Consider the following 23,910-nt stretch of genomic DNA (forward strand, 5'->3'; position numbering starts at 1 on the left):
GGTCAGGTCCTCAGGAAGAGTCCCAGAGGAGGAAGCTGAAAGAATAGGCAGGGGAAGGTCCTAAAGGGTGCATTAGCCAAACTGTTACTGAAATCTATCCTGGGTAAGAGATTTGTGAAGAATTTTCTGTAGGAGAGATACATACGATTTGTATGTTAGGATGATTCCATGGCAGGAAGGATAAACTTTCGGAAATATCCAAAGGACCTTCCTTGTGAGCAGTTATGAGAGGTTGTTGTGGGCACAGCTCATAGGAGAGGCCAAGAGAATGTCTTTAGCCACAAGTTGTTTTCCTGAAGTCTGAAATAAACATGATTTAAATAGCTGAGTGCTGCTTTTAAACCACCCAAGTCAGAGAGAGCAAGCTGGAAGCCACAAAGATTAGGACACCACCCTGACCGTTTAAAAAATAATACTCAGTGAAGTGGCATTATGTGGAGGAGGCAGGATCATAGGATGAAAGGAGGAAGATTTCAGCACTGCTGCTAACTGGATGCATGATATCAAGCAGCACTTTTCTTGACCCATTTCCTTACTTAGATTAGGATATTTAATTTCTAAGGTTTCTTCTAGCTTGAAAAATCTCATTATTCTAAGACTTTCATGATTAGAGAAGGCTTAGACAGTGGTAGGTTAATTTCTTGATTAGTGTGCTATAAAGGGAACTCTTAGGATAAATTCACAAGAATCCAAATGATGTGATTATTCAAAGAAAAAGCTCAGATAAAAGATGAATCCATTATGATGGCTCTCCAGTCATCAAGTGAAGTGCCCTCAGGAAAAGCACCTTTTTGGATAACACACTTCAGCCCCCATGGTTCTAAAAACCGGAATGTTTCAGACTGCAATAGTTTATACGCCTGTTTTTAGACTGCCCTAACAAAGAGGCAATATCTGAAGATACCAGATCAAGTACATATAACTATGGTAATACTTCTATATGTATGTGTGTATGCATACATACTTACCCAAATATCCTATATAATAAAAGCCTAATATGCAAATTGACCAAATGGCAGAATGACTAATGGAACGACTGGTTGCTATGACACGCACTGACCACCAGGGGGTTGACACTCAACGCAGGAGCTGCCCCAGCCTGCAGGCCCAAGGCCAGCCACGACGGGTGCCAGTGGGGCCCCCCCATCGCCCTGCCGGTCGCCCCCACAGATTGGCCCTGATTGCTGGCCAGGCCTAAGGACCCCACCCATGTACAAATTTTGTGCACCGGGCCTCTAGTATACATATATATGGCTAAATAACAAATAAAAATCTTCAGACACAATAAATTCAGAGGTACCCTGCATATGTGTAATGTGTATACACTCACTACACACATACATACCTGTGCATGTATATGCATGGCTGAATGCCTAATAAAAAATCTTCAGACATGCAGAGCTCAGAGGGAGCCTGGTCAGAGAGGTAGACAGGGAAGTTCCATGCAGCAGTCCCAGGAGCTCAGTAAGCCAGGAGTTCAGTGCTGGCCAGGGGCCTGGGGCCCTAGAGATAAGGCCGGTATTGGGGGAAAGGATTGGGACTGAGACCCCTGTAGCATTGAGCCCCTTGGAGGGATACAACCCCTGTGGAAGAGGGTCCCTAATTCTACTCCCCCAGCACAAGGAAGCCTATTCTGGCTGTACCTCTGGAAAAATATATTTCTCATGAGAATTTGAAACCTCTGTCTTGTTTAAGGATGTGACTTTATACTAATCACATGGTGAGGGAAATCATAAACTGAGAAATTAAGATAAACTGGTTCTAGGGGGAGTGACACCTCAGGGATACATGGCAGAAGCAAATGTAAAACCATTCTAAGAGATGCTTCTTTTAACTCAGGCTACAAAGGATTTCCTCAAAAAACAAGACCCACTTCAGATGAACGCCTAATAAAAAATGACAACTGACAAGGAAATGGCCCACAATGGGGTAAACACTGGAATTTTCAGCCCAAGAATGTGAGATAGAATAACAATCATAAAGTATAATATAAATTGTTTAAAATGATTAAAGGCATAAAAGACTATATAGGAACTGTAAGAAAAAAAGACATTTGGCTCTGGCTGGTGTCGCTCAGTGAGTAGAACATTGGCCTGGGCACTGAATGGTCACAGGTCTGATTCCCAGTCAAGGGCACACACCTGGGTTGCAGGTTTGATCCCTGGACCTGGTCAGGGAGCATGGGGGAGGCAACTGATCTCTCTCTTTTCTTCTCTCTTTCTCCTTAGCCCGCCCTCCCTCTCATTTTCTCTCTAAACAAAACAATCAAAAAGGCATTAGGATGAGGATTGATAAAAAAACAAAGAAAAGGCATTCAAAGAACAGTAGATATTAAAAATACAAATAAACCTTCCATAATGGGAAATGCCATTGGAATGAGGAGTTTAATGGATTAAACAGATTAGACATAGCTGGAGACTGTAAAGTGAACTGGAAGCCCAACCTGAGGAAACTACCCACATGTAGGATAGACAAATGTGAATATATTACTTACAAGAGATAACTTATGAATTGTCTGAATCTTAGAATGCCTTTCAAAAAGTGAAGCAGTAAAGTTGACTATATGAGCCAAAGTGTGTGAAAAGTTGGCTAGAATTGCAGGTGCCATATGGCAGCCATTAGCCACATGTTGCTACTGAGCACTTAGATCTGGCTAGTGTGACTAAGAAACTGAATTTTAAATTATATTTACTTTTAATTATTTTATATTAAAAAACCTATCCTTGATTCAATTATTAGAAAACTCTTAGGTATGTTTGGAACAACTTGGGCATATAAATGTACTTTGTATGAAAGAGATAAAGTATTTGGTGGAAACTTAGTGTCTGAATTGAGATATGCTGCTAAATGTAAAATGTACACCAGATTTCAGAAACTTAGGATGAGAAAAGTAAAATATTAATTTTAAAAATAATTGAATGTTGAAATATTTTGAATGCTATGTAAAATGTAGTATTAAAATTAGTATCCCCTGGGCTTCTTAATCTATAGCCACTAGACAATTAAAAATCACATATATGGCTCACATATTTCTTTTACACAGCACTATACTAGAACATATACTTAAATAAAAAATGGTTGAGATTTGAGTTAGTCCTTCAGATCTCAAATGCGGAAAGATGGAGAGTGGGGAGTGGGAGCTAAATAATTCATTTGAAGAGAGCTATTGCAATTATAGGAAGCTGAACATGCACAGGCGTTCTCTCTTCCTGTCATTAAAAATGAAGCCACTCTAAGGACTCTGGCTGCAAGTCATGACTTCTTTTCCCTTAAGTTCCAGGCAATGTTGCAGTGTTTAGGTTGAGAAAGTTGTTTCTACAATTATTAAAGTGACTATCAACATGGAAGGTGCACATATAAATATATAAAATGTATATACACACATTCACATATACATGCATACACACACACACACACACACACACACCTATTTTTGGTTAGGTTAATTTTACCTGTAGTTTCTGAAATACTCAAACTCAGAATCCACATCACTGACTCTCATCTGGAGACCTTGCTAGAAATGCCAACCTTGACCCAGTGAATGACTATATCTTAAGAAGTCAATCTTTTGTTAGTTCATTCATTTTATTTACCCATTAATTAGAAATTGGTAACATGAAATTTTTTTGAGGCAAGTGCTGATAGAACCTTCTATTGACTGGATCTTTTCTCCTCAGGTTACTAGTACTTGCCTTAATACTGTATTTAATCAATTATTTTATGATCTACTAAGAATGCTGCAATTAAACTATGACGCAGTATTGATTTTAAGATGTAGCTCTAAAAAAGAAAAAGAAAAAAAAGATGTAGCTCTATTTGAGATGTCAAAATGTGAAAAATATGCATCTTTGATGAAATAGCATCAGAGTTCTATAGGTCTCACTTTTGAGACTCTAATTTTATACCACCAATATCTTGACCTGGATGGCACTCCACACTTCCCTTCCCCACACCGGAATCCATATGGCTCCCTCAGCGAACCTTGATTTTCTTCTGAATTCTCTCAGTAAGATGCAGCTGGTTCTGTCCACTCTGAGAAACACTGTTCTCCAAGAAGAGCCTCTATAATTAGTGCTGGTGCTGTAATCCTCCTGGCTGCCAGCCAAGGGTTTGCTGTTTCACTGTCAATGTTTTCTTTCAGGTAATTTACAGACATGCTGGGGACATCAACCGGCCTCCCAATGCATCCGTAAGAATCACTTCACTTTTCTATTTAGAGAGGTGCCTGTTTGACGCTACTCCCTGTTCCTCATCTTAAAACTGTCTCCTTATTTAAGACAAAATATCCCCAGCTTGTGCTTTAATATTTAAATATTCATCCCATTAAACTTTTCACTAAAGCATTACTTTTACTCTAACATCACTTTTACTCTAATATGTTCTGAGTGTGACAAAAAGCATACACAGTAAAAAAAGGAGTCAGACGGTAGGTTACCACTTAATTCCAGTAACATGACCTTGAGATGTTTTCATGCTGGAAGGAACCCCACTGATTTGTGTACTCTGAGTGCAACTGTGACTCAGCGTCACCACTAAGTGAATAAATGTGTAATGTTAAACTTAACCTGTATACCCTGAGGGCACTGCCCTGTATTTTTATTATTTAATCAGAATAAACCCATTAATATACCACACCTACCTCTAAAGCATCATTTTTCTCCATAAAATCAAAATGACCCATTTACTATCTATAAATGATTTAATTTGGTTAAGACTTAAAAGGAAACCAAGAATAAAAATTTTGGTAACACGTTTTTTAAAAAATGCTTTATTTAAAAATAGGATTTCTTTAAAAAAGAGAACTTTTATACACAGTTGCTTAGTTTAGAAACAGTCAAAAACACAATAAAATAAACCCAGATTTAGAAATGATTTGTAACATACACAATACTGGTGCTGAACAAGGTAGTTTAAATATACGATTCTTTTATTATTAATCAAATGTGACTAATTCACATTTGCGAAACCCAGTGGCTGGGACTAAAGCAAAGGTCTCGTCTGAATTCTCTCTTCTTGAGGAACGGTGGCCACCCTTCCTGGCAGGTACAGAAAGGGCAGCAGCTGGCAGTGTATTCTGCTCTCTGAGTGCTACTGCGTCCAAAACTATGGCTCTACCACTTTTATCGTTTTTCTATTTTTGTCTTTGACATTTACTTATATGTGGCTACAGCACATGGCCATCTATACCAGTTTTATTTTTTCAAATTAATTTTTTAAAATGGATGTTTTTAAGGACAAGAAGTATGAACTGCTTTGATAGCACATGACTCCGAGCTAATGGCCTTAGGATATCATCACTCAATATGATGTTGCTCTCCCAGTCAGCACTCTGAGCAGCTAGGAACCAATCTTTCCTAGCATAGTAACGAAACATTTCAAACTACATTCAAACATCTGATACAGATTTGTAATAAAGCTGGAGAAATGGTTTGTTAACTAAAGTGCTATTAGCTACTGTATTCAAGAGGCTATCGTAATTTCACAATCTCAAATTTTTAAACCCAACCACAGCCACTGCTTCTCAAACTGGGGAACACTAGCCATTTTCCTGGTTGTCAATTTTACTCAAAGATTTAGAAAGATGTTTAAAACTTTATTGATTTAAAAAAGTTCTGTCGAATATATTCCCAAACCAAATCAGAATAATTTTAAAGATAAGACATACAACTCTTCAAAGAAATTACAAGTTGGTATTTTTATCTTTGCCCTAAATCCAATGAGAAATATTTCAGTAGTAATATCTGTGAAACAATGGCCTAAGAGACCCTGATTTATGAAAGAATAGCCAGGTTCTTACTGACAGTAAATACAAGTAAAGTCCAAAGTTCTGACTCATTCTCTTGAGTTTCATCTTCAAAAATAACATAATTCTCTTATTATATACTGGTCAGGAAGAAAGTCAAGGAAAGAACTCTGGGCTGATTTGTATTTTACACTGTTTAATAATTAGAGGAATGCTGCAGTCAGAGAAAATTGCTGGCTTTCAACTAAAAATACACAACATGTGTCATAAAAAATAGTGGAACTTCTCAATCCAAAAGATTAGAACCTGACCCACTGGCAATAATAGAAACAGTAATTGTGGGTGGTTTTATCCTTCTCTCAGTCACATTAAATTATATCATCCCTGTTCCTTACTTTCTTTTTGTTTAAGATAAGTACACGGTACCTTTCTGAGTTGTCATTAACTATATTACCACCTTCAGAACCCCCAATCCTCGAGGGATTCTTACCCGACTCCCAGGGGATCTTTTCTGTATGTCTTGGGGGTGAGCCCAAACTGCCTGCCAATAGGATCTATTTGTCAAATAGAAAACTGATGGTCATTCTCTGTATAAATAATATCTATAAAGAACAAAATAAAGTTGCCAATGAAATTATATGAGTCAAATTTACAAAGTTCTTTTTCAAACAATGTGTCAACTTTATAAGGCCATGTAAGGAAATGATAATCTGTAAATCAAGTTATCATCCAACACATTTAATAATTAAATATAGTTAAATAGGTTATTGGGTCAAAAACAATCCTAGATAGTTAAGGATTAATCTCATCAATCCCACAACTTAATGAGACCATCCCAGCCACAGGTGATGACTTTAGATGTTTCGTGAGGATGCCACACTGCACCAATACACACTTTATCGTGAGCTTTAAACCGACTGTAGAGTTTTGTGGTCTTCCAGTCCCAGATGTTCAACTTTCCATTTCCATCTCCTGAAATCACATAGCTACAATGGGAAGAAAAATAAATTCAAATTATTCAGACACCTCAAACTGGTAAAGTAGATGAAGAACAGAGAAAGAGTTTACCTTTTTCACCATATGTAACTTAGTAAGAAGAACAAGGTCTAGGTCTATAAGTCTATAATGTAAACTTCTACCAAAAAATCATCCCCATTGAGCAACAATCTAAGAGTAAAAAGTAATTTTTAACTTGGAAGACTGAGATGCCCAAGGGCCACGATGAATGCGGCATCACAGTCACTCTGACAGTCAGAATCAGGGGAGGGGAGTCAATGTCACTGAGCCACCGAACACATCCAGACCCTTTCTGCTGTAATAGACTCTAGCACCTTTATAATTACTTCCTGGTCCCAATGCCTTTTGAATATGTCTAAGACTGACCCAGAGGCAGAAGTTCTAAGGCCCAATCATCAGGCTAAAGGGATTTCTGAATTACTGTTACACCTATGTGTTTTAGCTAAGAATAGGGGAATGAATGCAGAGTTTCACTTAGAAAGACTCTAGGCTTCACAAATCTAGTGTGACTTAGAAATATTCAGAAGTTAGGTTGAGATTTCAACACAGAAAAGCTGTCGTGAAGTTGTTAACTTCAACAATGCAATACATGATTAATTCTTCTGGTGTTCATTCCACCATAGCAATATAGCCATTATAGTTCTCCAAGCCTTGCTTAGAAAAGCAGAGAGAAATATGGCATTGCCTATATAGATGGGGACTTTTATGTGGTTAAAGGGCACAAGACTATACAATATAACAGTGATGGTGAACCTATGACACACGTGTCAGTGGTGACACGCAAACTCATTTTTTTGGTTGATTTTTCTTTGTTAAATGGCATTTAAATATATAAAATAAATATCAAAAATATAAGTCTTTGTTTTACTATGGTTGCAAATATCAAAAAATTTCTATATGGGACACGGCACCAGAGTTAAGTTAGGGTCTTTCAAAGTGCTGACACGCCGAGCTCAAAAGGTTCGCCATCACTGCAATATAAGGAGATATATGAAAGAACTTAAAAAAGCAGAAGGTAATTTTCATAACTTGTTCTTGCCCTTTTATCTGGCATTTTGACAATTTGCATAGTTCTCATGTAATTACATATGTGAGAGTGACATGTAAAGTGTTATTATTTGTACAACAGAAGTTTATAACATCATATTTGAATATAAAAATACATGAGAAGATTTAAACTTACCTCATGTCAGGTGAAAAGTCCACCTGACAAGCGTAGCCTGCTACCATATGGCCCTTAAAAATTTTCTTCTTATTTAATCTAAATCTGTTCTGTGCTCCAAAAATTAAGATTTGGTTGTCCATTGACTGGCATGCTAGCCATTTCCCTGCAAATTCAATAAACAAGACATTTTAGAGAAAAAAATATTTTTAAAGAATTTTCATTCTAAATATATTCAGTCACTCATATTCTTTTGTTCCCAACTATTTTATAATAGGAAAATAAATTTACCATACCACGTGTAAAATGTTACAAATCTGTCACTGACAAGAGGTATTTGTATATAAAATAATGAAATCTGCTCATATAATCCTGTGTCATTGAACACTCATCTTACAAAAACGTTTTTTGTTTAAATAAGGATATACAGATATTCCAAGTTTATACAGAAATAAAGTAGAATTTTATGAAATTAATCTGTATTAAATATAGACAATAGAATCGTGGGGAGAAAGAGACTTCTCTATGTTGATTACAAAAAAGGAAAAATTAACTTTAGATGAGAAAACCCAGGATTATAAATAAGACTATATCCAAAAAAGTTATGATTAAAGTAATCTCAGTAACTGTTGTTGAAAGGTCAGTACATCTATAGCATAAATTACCTTGCTATTAAAAGGCAATGCATTACTCAACAAAAACAGTATTAAACAGATTTATCTTTTTTATTTTGCCTGAGAAAATATTTTACAGTGAATTGCTAAGATGTTCTCATTGTGAGGAACCAGACCAAAATAAAAGAACTCATAATAAATCACTAAATGAGTTGTAGAATATGATTCTGTTGGAAGGAGAATTGTTTTAAAAAACCTGATTCTCAGATGGGAATACTTAGATGCTTAGTCAACATTAGTTGCAAATCATTGTTTCATTTATTTTTTTCTTGTAGAAAACAAGAGCCCAGCTGGTGTGGCTCAGTGGTTGAGTATCAACCCATGAACCAGGAGGTCAGGATTCGATTCCAGGTCAGGGCACATGCCCAGGTTGGGGATTCAATCCCAAACAGGGGGTGTGCAGGAGGCAGCCGATCAATGATTCTCTCTCATCATTAATGTTTCTATTTCTCTCTCTCTCTCTCTCTCTCTCTCTCTCTCTCTCTCCCTTTCTCTCTCTGAAATCAATAAAAACATTAAAAAAACAACAAGAGACTGGGTGAAGTGACTTCATATGAAAATCAATGATTACTTCTAATAATGAAAATTTTCCTTATACAGTATGGCACTGTGACAGAATTGCCCTCAGAGAGAATGGCCAAGGTTCTTTTCAAGAGAAATCACACCATGTCTTTGAAACTCATTTAAAACACATTCTAACTCACCATTTGGAGACAAAGTCACTGCAGGCATTGAGTGCATACTGGGTTCTGCTATATACTTGAAATCCACAGGGATATCCCTAAATATTAAAAATAGCATATCAGAGTAAGTAATTTTTAAAAAGTACTTTTAGAAGAATTATCTCTGAACCAAAGAAATATATGAAAGAACTCTTGAAAAAATATATTTAATAAACCTTTCATGAAACTTTCTGGGGGGAGAAAAATCACAAAATGACATTCTATTGCGTATTATAAATCTTTTCTTTACAAATGACTTTCTGTGATAATTATAACAGTGTCAATGATTTAATCTTTAAACTCTATTTGATTTCAACTTTGGCCTTTGTTAAAAAAATCTGTTACTAAAACTTCTTTAATAATAAGCTCATCTAAAAATGTGTCATGGTAGGCAGAAGCAAGATGTCTGAGGCAAAGCTACAGGGAAACATTCTTATTTTACCTGTCAGTCAACCTTAACTTTACTCTGCAAGCTGGTGAGAGTGCTAAAGAGCCGTCAGCAATGCAAATGGAGGGTAAGCAAAGCTATAGAGGGATCTGCAAGCAGGTTGAGCCCCTCCAAAAATGATGAATTTCAGGACAGGTGAAAAAGATTAAGTGCTTGTACTTGGACACTTTCTATTTTTCAGTTTATATGTAAAATATTACAAATGTGTAGGGTACAGGAGAAATAGCACAAAAAAATTCTCATGTGAATGATACAAACGGTAAAACAAAACGAATCCAAAACCTAGTCACCTAAATTTAGAATCATCAAAGTGCCTTTTTATTTTTAATATTCTCCATGATTAAAAATTCTTTACTAATTCTGAAGGGTTTTGGTCTTGTTGCTTTTCACGACAATTTTTTTTTTTTTTTTACAATGTGTGGGAAATGTAATTTCATATTATCTCAGAATATAAAGCAGCAATTTAAATTTCAAACTATGGTTCAAGTTCCAAGACTTTAATTAAATGGAAAATAATAATAATAATAACAACAACAACAACAACAACAATTTGCCTTTAAGTAAGGACATTCTCTATCCATTTATCCACCTAGGAGAAGAAGCAAATGATTAAAAAAAAATTCTATCAGGGTCTTGGTTAAAGGAAAACATTTTAAGGTATTACCTGGGGAATAGTATCATTTATCAAGTCAATACTTTACACATCTGAGGTACCAGTGACAATTACATTCAGAATGACTCAAATGTATTGAAAAGAGCCTCAATTTGAAAAAGGTCCAACTGTTTTTCCCTCTTCATGTTTATTATTAGTAGCTAATAATTATATAATTTGGGTTAAAACATAAGTGAATTTTCTAAATTAAATGAGCCATAGTCCAGATTCATATCAATCAAGTTTTACTAAAAGCAAACAAAAAAATTTCAACTTATCCCTTATTCCAAGGACTCTTGGTATAATGAGCTCTAGAACAAGAAATTATTCTGAACACCCTGTGAACTTCATTATCGCTTGTAAAATATGCCTGCAAGGCACAGTTATATTTAATAAACACAACACTATTTTCTAATTGGAAACTGTAATTCAGTATAATAAATTAATAACCTCTCTTACAAATGATCTTCAGTCTGGAAATGAATCACTGAAAAACACTTACAAAAATCTAAAAAAATTTAAAGCTAAAAGTTAACCAGTAGTATCAACCTCTGTTAAATTTTCTTTTAAATACATATATGTATGTGTAATATATATATATATATTTTTGTTGTTGTTGTTGTTGTTTTTGTTAATCCTCACCTGAGGATATCTTTCTTTCTTTCTTTTTTTTTTAGAGAGAGTAGAAGGGAAAGGAAGAGACAGAGAGAGAGAGAAACATTGATGTGAGAGTCACATCAACTGGTTGCCTCCCACATGTGCCCAGACCAGGGCCAGGGATCGAGCCTGCAACCAAGGTACGTGCCTTTGACTGGAATCAAACCTGGGACCGACCCTCAGTCTTCAGGTTGACACTCTATACACTGAGCAAAACTGGCTAGGGCTTAAAAATATTTTAACAAAATAAAAACAACTGGGTGAAAACATGTCTATGACATCTTATGAATTTAGCCAACCAGAGTATCACAGGCTGCTCAATATCTAATAATCTCCTATTCTTTAAAACTATAGAGTAGTGCTCAAGAAAACCAAGTTTCCTCTTATTTGTTTTCCTTTATCATTGTGCTACTCTAAGCAGATACCGGATGTAAAAGTTTAACAAACAGAACTTGTCTGAAAGCCAATAATTTTCCTACACTTTGAGGTGGTCAAGGCCTCCCTTTCTCTCCCAAGCATGCTCTAATATTACTAGTAATTGATTTTGGGTATGGCTATATGTGATTAAGATAGTTCGAGGGATCCTGAGGTAGTTTTGTTCCCTGCTTGTCTTTATAGCAAGACTGAGCCTCGCATGCTTTCTGACTATGGAGTCTAGATACAAGTTATCCTCTCTTCCCACCAGATGCGTCACATTCACCTAACTCTCCATCCATATAATTATGAATTCAAGTTCTGCATGTTTATATAAGCCTTATCATATCCACAAAGCAAAAACCTGTAATACATACATAAAAGAGAAAGGAATCAAAGCATACTACTACAGAATATCTTCAAGTGACAAAGGAAGAGAGGAAGAAACAAAGAAACTATAAAACTAACCAGAAAACAATTAACAAAATGGCAACAGTAAGTCCATATCTATGAATAATTACTTTAAATGTAAATGGACTAAATTCTCCAAAAGACACATAGTGGCTGAATGGATTAAACAACAACAACAAAACATACCAAGAATCAACTATATGCTGCCTACAAGAGACTCACTTCAATTTCACACATAGATTGAAAATGGAGGGATAAAGATATTCCATGCAAATGGAAACCAAAAGAAAACAGGGATAGCTATATTTACATCAGATAAAATAGAATTTAAGCCAAAAACTATAATACTATATAATAAAAGCGACTGGTCCACCAGTTGACTGTCTTCCCCCTGGTGGTCAGTGCACGTCATAGTGAGTGGCTGAGTGGCCTTAGCATATCATTAGCATATTACACTTTGATTGGTTGAATGGCCGACTGGCCACTTAGCATATTAGGCTTTTATTATATAGGATTATCGACCTTAAAAAAGAAGAAACCCGCCATCTGTGACAACATAGATGAACCCGGAGGGCATTATGCTAATTCGAAATAAGCTGAACAGAGAAAGACATGCTATCACTTATATGTGCATTCTTAAAAAAAAAAAGTTAGCCCTAACCAGTTTGGCTCAGTGGATAGAGCGCCGGCCTGCAGACTGAAGGGTCCCAGGTTCGATTCCGGTCAAGGGCATGTACCTTGGTTGCGGGCACATCCCCAGTAGGGAGTGTGCAGGAGGCAGCTGATCGATGTTTCTCTCTCATCGATGTTTCTAACTCTCTATCCCTCTCCCTTCCTCTCTGTAAAAATCAATAAAATATATATTTAAAAAAAAGCCAAACTCATAGAAGTGGAGAGTAGAATGGTGGCTGCCAAGAGCTGGGGAAGAGGGGGGGTTGGGAAAAAAATTGAGGCTACAAACTGAATAGGGCACAAACTTTTAGCTGTAAGATGAGTTAAGGGCTGAGGATCTAATGTACAACATGGTGACTACAGTCAATACTGTATTGTGTAACTGAAATTTTCGGAGACAGTAGAACCTAAGTTCTCATCAAACAACAAAGGGTAAATAAAGAGGTGATGGATATGTTAATTAACTTAGTGGGAATCCTTTCACAATGTATATCAAATCATTATATTATACACTTTAAATATAATTTTATTTGTCAATTATAACTGTGAAGCTGAAAAAAAAGACCTCAAGCTTTGGAATCATTTTGATCCGACACAGAAAGTTTAGTGTGCCTGACACATAGAAAGGGCTCAATAAATATAATATAATTAATGATTATGACAACAACGATTTCCTTAGATATGCAGTACATACTACGTGCCAGGCATTGTGTTGGTGCTGGGGACAGATGGAGAGCAGACACAGGTCTTTTCTCATGGTTAAGAACTTGCTCAGGGAAGAGGAACAAGTAAGCTATGGAAAGCAAAGGGTTACTGCGATGATGGTGAACAGGCACCAAACTCATGTGAGGACTGGTTAGGGAGGCTCCAATAGCAGTGAGCATTCAACTGAAATCTAAAGAATGCCATCATTTATAATCAAATAGTATTATGACTCTAGGAGTATTTCTTAAGCTCTGAGAAGAAAAAAAATAAAGTCTTGTTAACATCACCACTTAACTTAATCAAAATATTTTGTGACCAATGCTCTTCTTTAGAAAAGAACACAAATGTTCTTAAAGCCTTGTGACTGTGGCATCATTTAAATATTTACCAATTTTTTGGTATCACTGTACATTTTTAAAATGGAGCTGAACTATTACCTGAAGATAGAAACATCTGAAAGTGTAAGTATAATTAAATTGTTAAAGTCTATTAACAAAACAAAACAAGTTTATCGATGTTTATTCTCCAGAGTATTGTGCAAATGGTCTAAGGCAGCGGTTCTCAACCTGTGGGTTGCAACCCCTTTGGGGGTCGAACGACCCTTTCACAGGGGTCGCCTAAGATCATCGGAAAACACATATATAATTACATATTGCTTTTGTGATTAATCACTATGCTTTAATTATGTTCAATTTGTAACAATGAAAATACATCCTGCATTTACATTTATTTACATTACATTCAGATATTTACATTATGATTCATAACAGTAGCAAAATTACAGTTATGAAGTAGCAACGAAAATAATTTTATGGTTGGGGGTCACCACAACATGAGGAACTGTATTAAAGGGTTGCGGCATTAGGAAGGTTGAGAACCACCGGTCTAAGGTGACTCATATAAAACTTGGTGTCCATTATCAGATTTTCTGCAGGTAATATCACTTCTAAAGTAAGAAAGAGCTTAGTTATAGTCTCAAATCATGGGCACTAAGGATGATGCTAACTCTCCCTTTATGGGAGGTCATTTGGAGGGGGTGTACTGGTGGTGAGTGTGGGAGAAACTGCGGTTAAATTACATTAAATTTTCAATTATCCAAATTGCTCTGACAATGGTTAGGGACCTGCTCAGCTCCCTGAAGGGACTTAGTTTCAGAGGGAAACTCCTAGCTGCAGTTCAAGGCTTCCCACTTCTTAAAGCAGAACAACTTCTGGGGGTGGGAAGACATACTCCTTGCAAGGCTGTAGGTAACCACAGTTAAGCTGTGCTTCATAGCTGACTAGAAAAACAAGCTGGGTTCCATTCAAACATTAATTTTAAAAAGCTTATTATGCATTTCTTTGGAAATAATTATAAAACATGATCTATGACACTTAGTGAAATTAGCTTTTAGTATTTCTTGATTTTAGAAAAGTGTTTTTTCCTTTCTCTCTCTAGGAAAGCAAAATTCACCAATACAGGGTGGGGCAAAAGTAGGTTGTCAGTACGTGAAAAACAGAGTTTATTCTTGTATTATTATTTATAAACTATTGCATTATTTTCCATACAAACAACTGTAAACCTACTTTTGTCCCAACCTGTATATTCTGATTACAGATAAAAACACTGTTTTCTACCATATGGACTATAAATGGCAGGCAGGAAACAAGGGAGATGACAGGCAATTTTCAGTATTAAATAGTCAAAATGCAGACATTAAAAATTTGAGATTTTTTAATTTGGATTGGTTCTGAGGCCAGGATCTTACGCTCAAACTGGCATAGTCTACACATTTGTGGCGCCTACTTTTCATTAGTCATTTTGCAAAGATGAATAAGACAGCTAATAAAGGATATAAGACTGCACTATAAAAACTTCACCGCTGCCAGAAAAGTGACTCAATATATATATCCTTTAGATAGATTATCCAAAGACTATGAAAAGTATCATGTTTAAATTTTTATTTCGATATTCTGGATACTTAAATAGTTATAACAGTTTGACTGGCAAGCCAGAACTCACCTTTGAAAAATATTCAAATGGCTTGTCTTTGCCCACAAATTTTTAAATTGCTTCTTTTATATATCAGATTTTCTACTGATTGAAACTCACCATTCCCAAACTCTAAGGCTCTTATCATCAGATGTGCTCACAAATCTCCTATTCTCATCAACAAAAACAATGGTGTTGACAGCTCCCAAATGCCGATCATATTCCTGCACAATTTCTCCACTTCGAATGTCCCACTGTATAAACGAGAAGAAGTAAAGATGGAAGTGGAGCAGATTTATGAAAACAAAGAAAGATCATAATTATGGAAAGTGGAGAAATAAAAAGATTTCCAACATCATGTTTTTATGAATTTACTATTTTCTACTAAGAAGAGCATCAGCAGTCCCTAAAAGTAGCCAACATTAAACAAGTTAATGTTCCTTATTCCATCCCCAGAGACAACATAAACCTCAGGAATCTTAATAAAAATACTGTGGAAAGACTTACTTGCACAATCTTTTTATCAGACATCCCAGCCACAAAGAGATTTTGTTTATCTTCATCAGGATTAAACTTGACACAATAGGGTACTTTTCGGTTAGTAAATCTTGATATACACTGTCCTAAAACCGAAGACCCAAGTTAAAATAGGCAAAATAAATTTGTCCACTTAAAGATAACCCTGGGATTAAGATCTAAAGATTATTTGCTTAATAAATTCTGAGGAAAGGCAACCTGATTGTTCTTTATTAGAAACCACATCATTCCTTCTCACGGATTTTTAATGATTAAAAATACGTTTTTCAAAAGTAAATCTGTATCAACAATTGCAGAATAGATAAAAGTCTCCAGGTGATTATGATGTGCAGTCAGAGTTGAGGACCACTGCTAAAGAGGTTAAGAATAAGGGCTCTGACATTAGAGAGACCTTCGTATGAACACAATTTGGCTACTTATTAGCTGTGTGACCCTGAAGATGTTAAGCCTGTTTTCTCCTCTATAACAATAATAGTACTTATCTCACAGGGATATTTTAAGGATTGAATGAGATACTGAATAAAAGCACTTAGCATAATGCTTGGTGAACACAAAGTGTTCAATAAATGTTAGCATTATCTTTATCCTTAAAATCCAGCAAGATTGAAAGATGGTTCTTTAATTACACAAACTTTTACTAGCCACAATGTACTGATGCAATTCATGTCTGTGAATATATACAACCAACTGGATGGACCATGGGAGTTTAGACCTACATTTTAATCAATTTGGGCGGTTCATCAGAATTTAATCAATTTAATTCTGTTCATCAGATATCTACTGTGCTTCTATTATGTGCAAGGCCGTGTGTTAGGTGATATAGGGCAACAAAAAGATCAATTAAATAGTCAATGAAAGATTTCAAACATCTTTGTCTATCAATATGTTTGCTTTATAAATTGCATTTGGTGGAAACAAAGCTTCATAGTGAAAGAGCTATTTATTCAGCTGAGCTTCAACTCTACAAAGTGATATAAGCTGATAGTCAATGATAGGAGAATTAGCAGTTAGAGAAGGTACCATTTTGCCACAGACCACCACACACATTTCATTTTAAAATGCTAATTTAGTCCAGCCAGCGTGGCTCGGTGGTTGAGTGTCGACCTGTGAACCAGAAAGTCACAGTTCGATTCCCGATCAGGGCATATACCTGGGTTGTGGGCCCGATCCCCAGTGTAGGGTGCGCAGGGGGCAGCCGATCAATGATTCTCCCTCATCATTGATGTTTCTATCTCTCTCTCCCTCTCCCTACCTCTCTGAAATCAATAAAAATATATTTAGGAAAAAAAAAACTCCCCCAAAATGCTAATTTATAATTTAAGTATCTATTAGTATAAGTGAGCTCTTACCTGTCTCAGTGTCCCAGAGCTTAAGATACCTGTCGTAAGCTGCACTGAGGAACTGTGTTCCTGCAGTATTAAAGCAGATGTCCCTAACAGCTTTACTGTGACCTAAAGGCAGAGACAATAGAAATATAGGTGAGGTGAAGTATCTTTATTTAAAACATAAACACCATAAGAAAAATAGCATTAAACAGTGTTTTCCAAGCCATCTGTGAGTAAAAAAAAAAAAAAAATCACTGACACCCCATCCCCTGATTTACTAACTCAGAATAGGTTTTATGTGGGCTTGGGAATGTAGGTGGTTCCCCCTTCAAAAAGTTCCTCAGGTGATTCTGATGCATAACATTTAGGTAAAAACCAAGAGAAAAGCTCTAAGTTTTTTTTTTTAAAGTCTGTCACGGCAACTTCTTAACATGTAATATATATAACTGATGACTAAACAGCTAAGAATTTAAGGAAACACAATAGGCCAATTATCGCCAATGAAGGAGAAATGACTGGTGACATTTTGGAGGTTCACTCTGATTACTCACTAACCTGGAAGTAAAAACACAGTGACCTAAACCTCAAGTTCATGAAAATGTAGCCCTTATTCAATAACTGCATATTTGTGTGATCACATTACCAAATTTCATAGAAATGGATTCAGAATCTGACACTAAGCCTTTTTGAAAACAAATATTAACTTCTTTTTTGTTTTAAGATTGCATGTTGACAATAAATTAATTTTACGGTACTTTGTTTGGAAATCATTCTTGCCAGACAAATCAATTCTTTTGACAGTTACAGGGACAAATAAAATATGGCTAAATGAAAGCAGAAACTTTCATATTTTTTACCTCCCAGCATGACCAAGACTGCCAAATACATTAGTGCAAAATGTGCAGGGCAACCACACACAGCAGCCCTGAACCACCACCACCAATGACCTCTAGCGAGGCACTATGTGTCACAGCAATTAGGCAATCAGGTATCTTGTCTCTAGCAGGAGTCCCAGTCAGAGCTGCTACCATCTTCCTAAGCAGGACATTTTCAGCTTCCCACTGAAAAACTGTCTGCCAGTGCAGGGGAGACAAATGGGGACCAAATCCACTACATCTGCAGGAGACATTTTGCTCCCCTGTATGCTGCTGAGAGCCTTCCCATGAATCTTCAGGCTGCTACACAGCTTGGACAGTATTTACTTGTGCAGCGAGGCTCTAAAATCATACAGCATTGCAGAACACCTCCCACTTCAATCTAAAAACAGAGCCACTAAAATTCACACAAATAGTGTTTCAATGCAATACAGTTAAATTTGGAAACATAACTAGTCTTCACACAACATCTGACAAAGACAATAAACTATTCTCTATCAAAAAGGCTAGACTGCCACAAAGCTGTCCTCTCTTTGGCCCTCTTCGTTGCTTCAAGGAGTTCTCTCAACCTCATCCTTTTCTATGTGTTTAGATCCAATTCCTAACCTCTCTTCAAATCTTAACATCTGGGCATCTAATTGCTTACTAGACATTTTCATTTCAAAACCCCAAGGGCAGCTAAAATTCAATGAGTCCAAAACCTCAGCATCATCTTCTGTTTCCTCTCTTGGTGAATGACACCAGCATTCATCCTGGTGTCATCTGAGAGTCACCTTAGATTCCCGCCTTACTCATCACTCACCTCCAATTACTAACTTCCACTGATTTTAACTTTTGATTCTTTCCTCTCTCTCTCTCTCTGCTGCTTTAATTCAGGCTCTCACCATCTCGAATCCAGACTAATGAAATAACCTTGTAATTCATTTCCCTGCCTCCAGGCCTGCTCCATCAAAGCATCCTCCATGTTGCCAATGTGATCTTTGTAAGCTTCAAACCTGATCATGTTGCTTTCTTGCAATGTCTGGCTTCTCAGAGCCCTCAGGACAGCGTCTAAACTCCTTATTAATAGTACACCTGGTCCTCCATACTCTGCTCCCTCCTCAGCTGCTTTTCTCTTTCATTTTTCACCATATCGTCCCACATCCTGGCAATTCTGAAATATATTTGGTTCCCCTAAAGCAGCATGCTTTCTGACACTTTTACTTCTGCTGCTCACTCTTCCTAGTTCCCTTTCTTTCTCTGAGGGGACTTACTCCCTCCTCAGGACTCAGTTCAAGTCTGTGAAGATTTTCATTCATATTAGTCCAGTAAAATTATGGTAAATGATGATAAAAAGTTAAAAGTTTTCCCAAACAGATTTATAGTCAGGGAGAAAAGAAGTATTACCAATAAATGTTCGCAGACAGCGCCTGTCTCCATAAACCTCCCATAGCTGGGGGGAAAAAACAACACAAATAAATATTAAATTTAATACTAGACTGATAAAACGACAATTTTCAATCAGTAACAACAGTCATATGCTGGCTATATGTGTGCATATCTGTGTGTGTGTACAGGGGATTTAACCAAAGGCATTATATATCATTAAATACATTGCTTGGTGCTTCCAGTCTGTGTTGCATTGTTTGGACTCATGGACTCACACTCACACACACATACATTTTAAAACTAAACTCTGAAATCAGATACTGAAAGATACATCAAAATATCACCAGAAATTAGATGGAGCTGATGCAGGTGATTTTTGTTTTCTTCTTGTTCTTTTCTGTATTCAGTATGAGAAAAAAGTTTCTACTGATGTAATACCATGAACTACTTTTAAAATAATTAAGTGTTATTAAAACTGTCATGTCTATAACATTTTGGTATTGAAAGGCTTTTTTTGAACTTTCCCGAAGTAGCAAGTATTATAGAAGCTGTATTATGAAGCTGTATTATGAAAATGATGATCCAGACTAAAAGGTAACAGGCTCATAATTCTCATCACATCTAAAGTGAATTTATGCAATAGCTTCAAAGTACCTTTATTCTTGCCTGCATCAAATGCAATTCTCAACAGTGTTGCTAGTCCTCTAAAATAGAAGGCACTTCCTGGCCACTAAGGGCCAAGAGGATAAAGTCTCAGTGTCCGTAGCATACCAGGCAAGGACCTCCAGGCCCTGGTCCTTTACTTATGGCTGAGTAGTCATTCTGTGTCTCTCAGATTTTAGGCTCCAGCAACCATGAAACTGCAGTTTACAGTGCACACCATGCTGATTCATTCTATTCACTCTTCTAAGACATAGTCTATGCCCTACCCCCTCTCCCTCTTTACCTAGTTACCTTCCTATTGAGGAATGCTTCCTCTTTGAAACCAGAACGCTTTTTATCTGATCATTAAAATCATAATGAAATTTTCATCCTAAGGGCAGAGACAGTGCCTTAATAACTTTTTATCCTCAGCCTCTTGCACATAACAGGTGTCTAATTAACGTTTATAGAAGTGATAGAAATTGTATTCTATGCTGTTTTAATTAGTAAAAGAGAAAACTTTCATCTTAATTAACATAGTTTTTAAGAAGTAAAAGTTAAAGGAAATAAGGGTTTTTTACTTCAAACTGTTGACCTGTTATTTTAAGCTCTCAAGTAAAGACAAATGCCAAAATGGTTGCTCTCATTAAAAAAAAAATTAAATAAATAAATAAATAAATCACCCTTTATAGACATTGTAGCTCAGTTGGTTAGAGTGTCATCCTGACATGCCAACGTTGTGGATTCAATCTCTGGTCAGGGCACATACAAGAAGCAACCAATTAATGCATAAATAAGTGGAACAAAACAATTGATGTTTCTCTCTCCCTCTCCCTTCCCTCCTCTCTCTGGAATCAAGTAATAAAAGTTAAAAATAACATAACAAAACAAAAACTTTCCAAGTCCCAAGAACACTACAGGGTTGATATTTTTGACCATCATAACGAACCAGACAAACAAGACACAAGAGAGATAAAAACTGTTCTATTAAAGATTTTTAAAAAGACTCTCTTATACTCAAGTTGACAGGCACTGGCAACTGAGTTTTTCCTCCCACATATTCTATAGCAGAACATGGGCCTAAAATGAAGTTTTCCAAGACTATAAAAAGTGGGAGGAGCCTGGCCAAGGTGGCTCAGTGGTTGAGCATGGACCCAGGAACTAAAAGGTCAACAGTTCAATTCCCAGTTGGGGCACAAGTGGGCTCGATCCCCAGTAGGGGGCATGCAGGAGGCAGCTAATCAGTGATGTTTCTCTCTCATTGATGTTTCTGTCTGTCTATTCCTCTACCCTTCTCTCTCTAAAAATCAATGATATATATAATACACACACACACACACACACACACACACAGACATTAAATAAATAAATAAAATAGCACAGGGATTTTACACAAAAATGGGAGAAGAGTCCAGGAGCATTCCTGCTACTTGGTGTCTACTAGCACTGATAACAAAAAAGATGAATCACTTTATTTACTCTTTAGAAATAGGATTTCTATCTTGTATCTTTTTTACCTCATAAGGTTCTGAGGAACAAATGAACTCCGTTACATATACAAAAATCTCTATAAAAATGCATTGTTAATGATTAAGCGTTTATATGTCTAAAGCCAAAGTAATTGATTACATTCTAATCAGTTATCTAAGCTTAAAAAAGAGCCTAGCCAACTGGACCATAGAGCCATATCTGAATCAACATGTTTGGAAGCAGTTCATAAACTGCTGCATTCATAGGGCCTAAGAGAAAATAATTAGCCTCTGATTGCTTAACAAATCCAAATTTATTTATAATTAACCAAAAAAATTTAACCAAAGCACTAGTTTTGTAGCACTCCTACTCTCTTACTGAAAACTCACCTTAATTTTACAGTCCATGGAACAAGACAGCAATAAATGGCCCGAGAGAGGAAACAATCTGACAGCACTGACACCCTACGAAAAGGTATTACAGTTATCAATCAGAAGCATTCTAAAATCAGCTAAAATTACACAAGGAAAGGACAGTATATTTTTAAGCAACTTAACTTACTATTTTTCTTCACTCCAAAAATTATACACCCAGAATAAGCTTCATTAGTATTCCAAGAGCAGCCCTTACTGACACTAAACTTCTAAAGATTTGTTTTTTAATCTTTAATATTGACTTCCTCACCCCAAGGAATTCTTAGTCAATCAAGTGCTAATGCCCCCACTCCTCTCCCTTCTTTCACTCAGTAACTTTGCTCTTTGCTAACAGCCATAAATTGGTACTTGGAATAGCACAGATGACAAAGATTATCAACATTTAAAGTTTTTAAGTAACTTGTCTCTTCATTAGTTTAAATATTATCATAGTTTATAAACTAGAGAACATCTAATCTTCTTTGAAGGGTGATAAACTCAAGAGCTAAAGCAAAAGGATTGCGGCTCTGGTGCTAGTACAAGCCCATTACTCACTGACTTGGTGCCCAAGAGGAAGCAAATTGTGGCAGGAACTTGGAGGGAAAGTCCAGGGCTACCATAAGGGGATAGGACACCGATCACAAATTCTTATGTCATGGCCAATCCAGATGACCTTGAAGATTGAGTCATCACTTGTGACAGATACATGTGGATACCTCCAAAGCCTAACTTAGATTTCTCTTCAATTTGACTTCCCTGCTCTATTTTGACTTCCCTACATCTTTACCAGAAATAGTGAATATTCTACATCAATAGCTGAAACTTTATTTTGGCTTCACTATTATACAAGAAACAAAAACAACCAATTTGCTTACCTTTGTGTGTCCGGACCACACATGAATTTGTTTTTTGGGGAGATAACACTTCTCAGGTGGCACAGATGACCGCAGATTAACACCAACATCCTGAGGTATGTGAAGATAGGACCTGCCTTGATAGTCATACATTTCTTTAACTGAAATAAGAAGGCAAAGGAAAGCAATGAACAAATACAAGCCATAGCATGAAATCTATATCCTTAAAATGATAATGACCATTTTATTTATAAAGATATTATTCCACTTTAAGGTTTAGATAATAATATTCTGATGTAAGACCAAGACTAGCTAAAATTTAGCTACCTGAAATCATTGCTGTTATTTATAATTAGAGGTAGTATTTTGGAATTCCTAAATACCCAGAGAAGAAGTAAGATCAATACTTGTTTTATTCAGTTACAGATTTAGTAATATATATAAAAAAAGACTTTATTCAGTATGATTACAGCGAGGTAAGGAAAAATAATACTTGGGCCATGTGAGTCACTGACAAAGAATCAGAAGCAAAGCAGGGTAAGAAGGAAGTTAAAACAAACAAAAATAATACCAGCTATCATTTTTCCCTGCTTTCCTCTCTTATGCCCTTCTAGGTTCCTTTTCTATTCTCTTTTCTACTTTCAACACAGACTTTACAATAAATTAACTTGTGGGAATTAAAAGACATAGTGTAAATAAAGCATTTGGTAGCATGCCTGGCACAGAGTAAGTACTAAATAAACGTTGGCTGTTATTGTTATTGTGGCTGCAGGACCACAGTGCTAAATGAACTCCTTGGGGATAAAAACTGGAACTTGAGAAACCAAATAAGGCTTTATCAAACCTAAATATTGATATGTGATATAACATTAGAATAATCAACACTATCAGTACTAAATTATTCTTTCCAGTTTCAGATAACCACTACATACTTTAAAAAACATAACTAATTATTAATGAACCAGGTACTTTCTAGAATATTTATAATTTATTTTGGTGTATATGCATTTCCTCCCACAAATCAAAATGAGTATAAGAATCTTAATCTCCAATCTGTTCACATGAAAACAGAGTTTATTCTTTTAAAGTATAATTTAGTAGCTGTGAGTGGACCTGGAGAATATTTGATTTGGGTTAAAAACAAAAGGTTAAAATAAAATGACTGAAGCACTACTGAA

At 36.2% G+C, this 23,910-nt stretch overlaps 1 protein-coding gene across 3 annotated transcripts in view; it reads right to left on the reverse strand.

The window, feature by feature from the left end:
* Positions 1-4,752: 4,752 nt before the first annotated feature.
* CDC40 (cell division cycle 40) overlaps positions 4,753-23,910 on the reverse strand; it is a 47,446-nt gene continuing 28,288 nt past the window's right edge. For 2 of the 3 annotated variants that reach the window (XM_006104039.3, XM_023745328.1), the window contains 9 exons: positions 22,754-22,893; positions 21,855-21,929; positions 19,372-19,417; positions 17,135-17,236; positions 15,756-15,871; positions 15,369-15,502; positions 9,301-9,377; positions 7,944-8,088; positions 4,753-6,729 (listed from right to left, as the gene is read on the reverse strand). In XM_006104039.3, the coding sequence (XP_006104101.2) occupies positions 6,552-6,729; positions 7,944-8,088; positions 9,301-9,377; positions 15,369-15,502; positions 15,756-15,871; positions 17,135-17,236; positions 19,372-19,417; positions 21,855-21,929; positions 22,754-22,893 (1,013 nt within the window). In that variant the 3' untranslated portion in view covers positions 4,753-6,551. The remainder of the gene's footprint in view (positions 6,730-7,943; positions 8,089-9,300; positions 9,378-15,368; positions 15,503-15,755; positions 15,872-17,134; positions 17,237-19,371; positions 19,418-21,854; positions 21,930-22,753; positions 22,894-23,910) is intronic. The other variant, XM_023745329.1, reaches the window with a different exon arrangement.

Source organism: Myotis lucifugus, unplaced genomic scaffold (genome assembly GCF_000147115.1).
Source record: "Myotis lucifugus unplaced genomic scaffold, Myoluc2.0 scaffold_537, whole genome shotgun sequence".
Taxonomy (NCBI): domain Eukaryota; kingdom Metazoa; phylum Chordata; class Mammalia; order Chiroptera; family Vespertilionidae; genus Myotis; species Myotis lucifugus.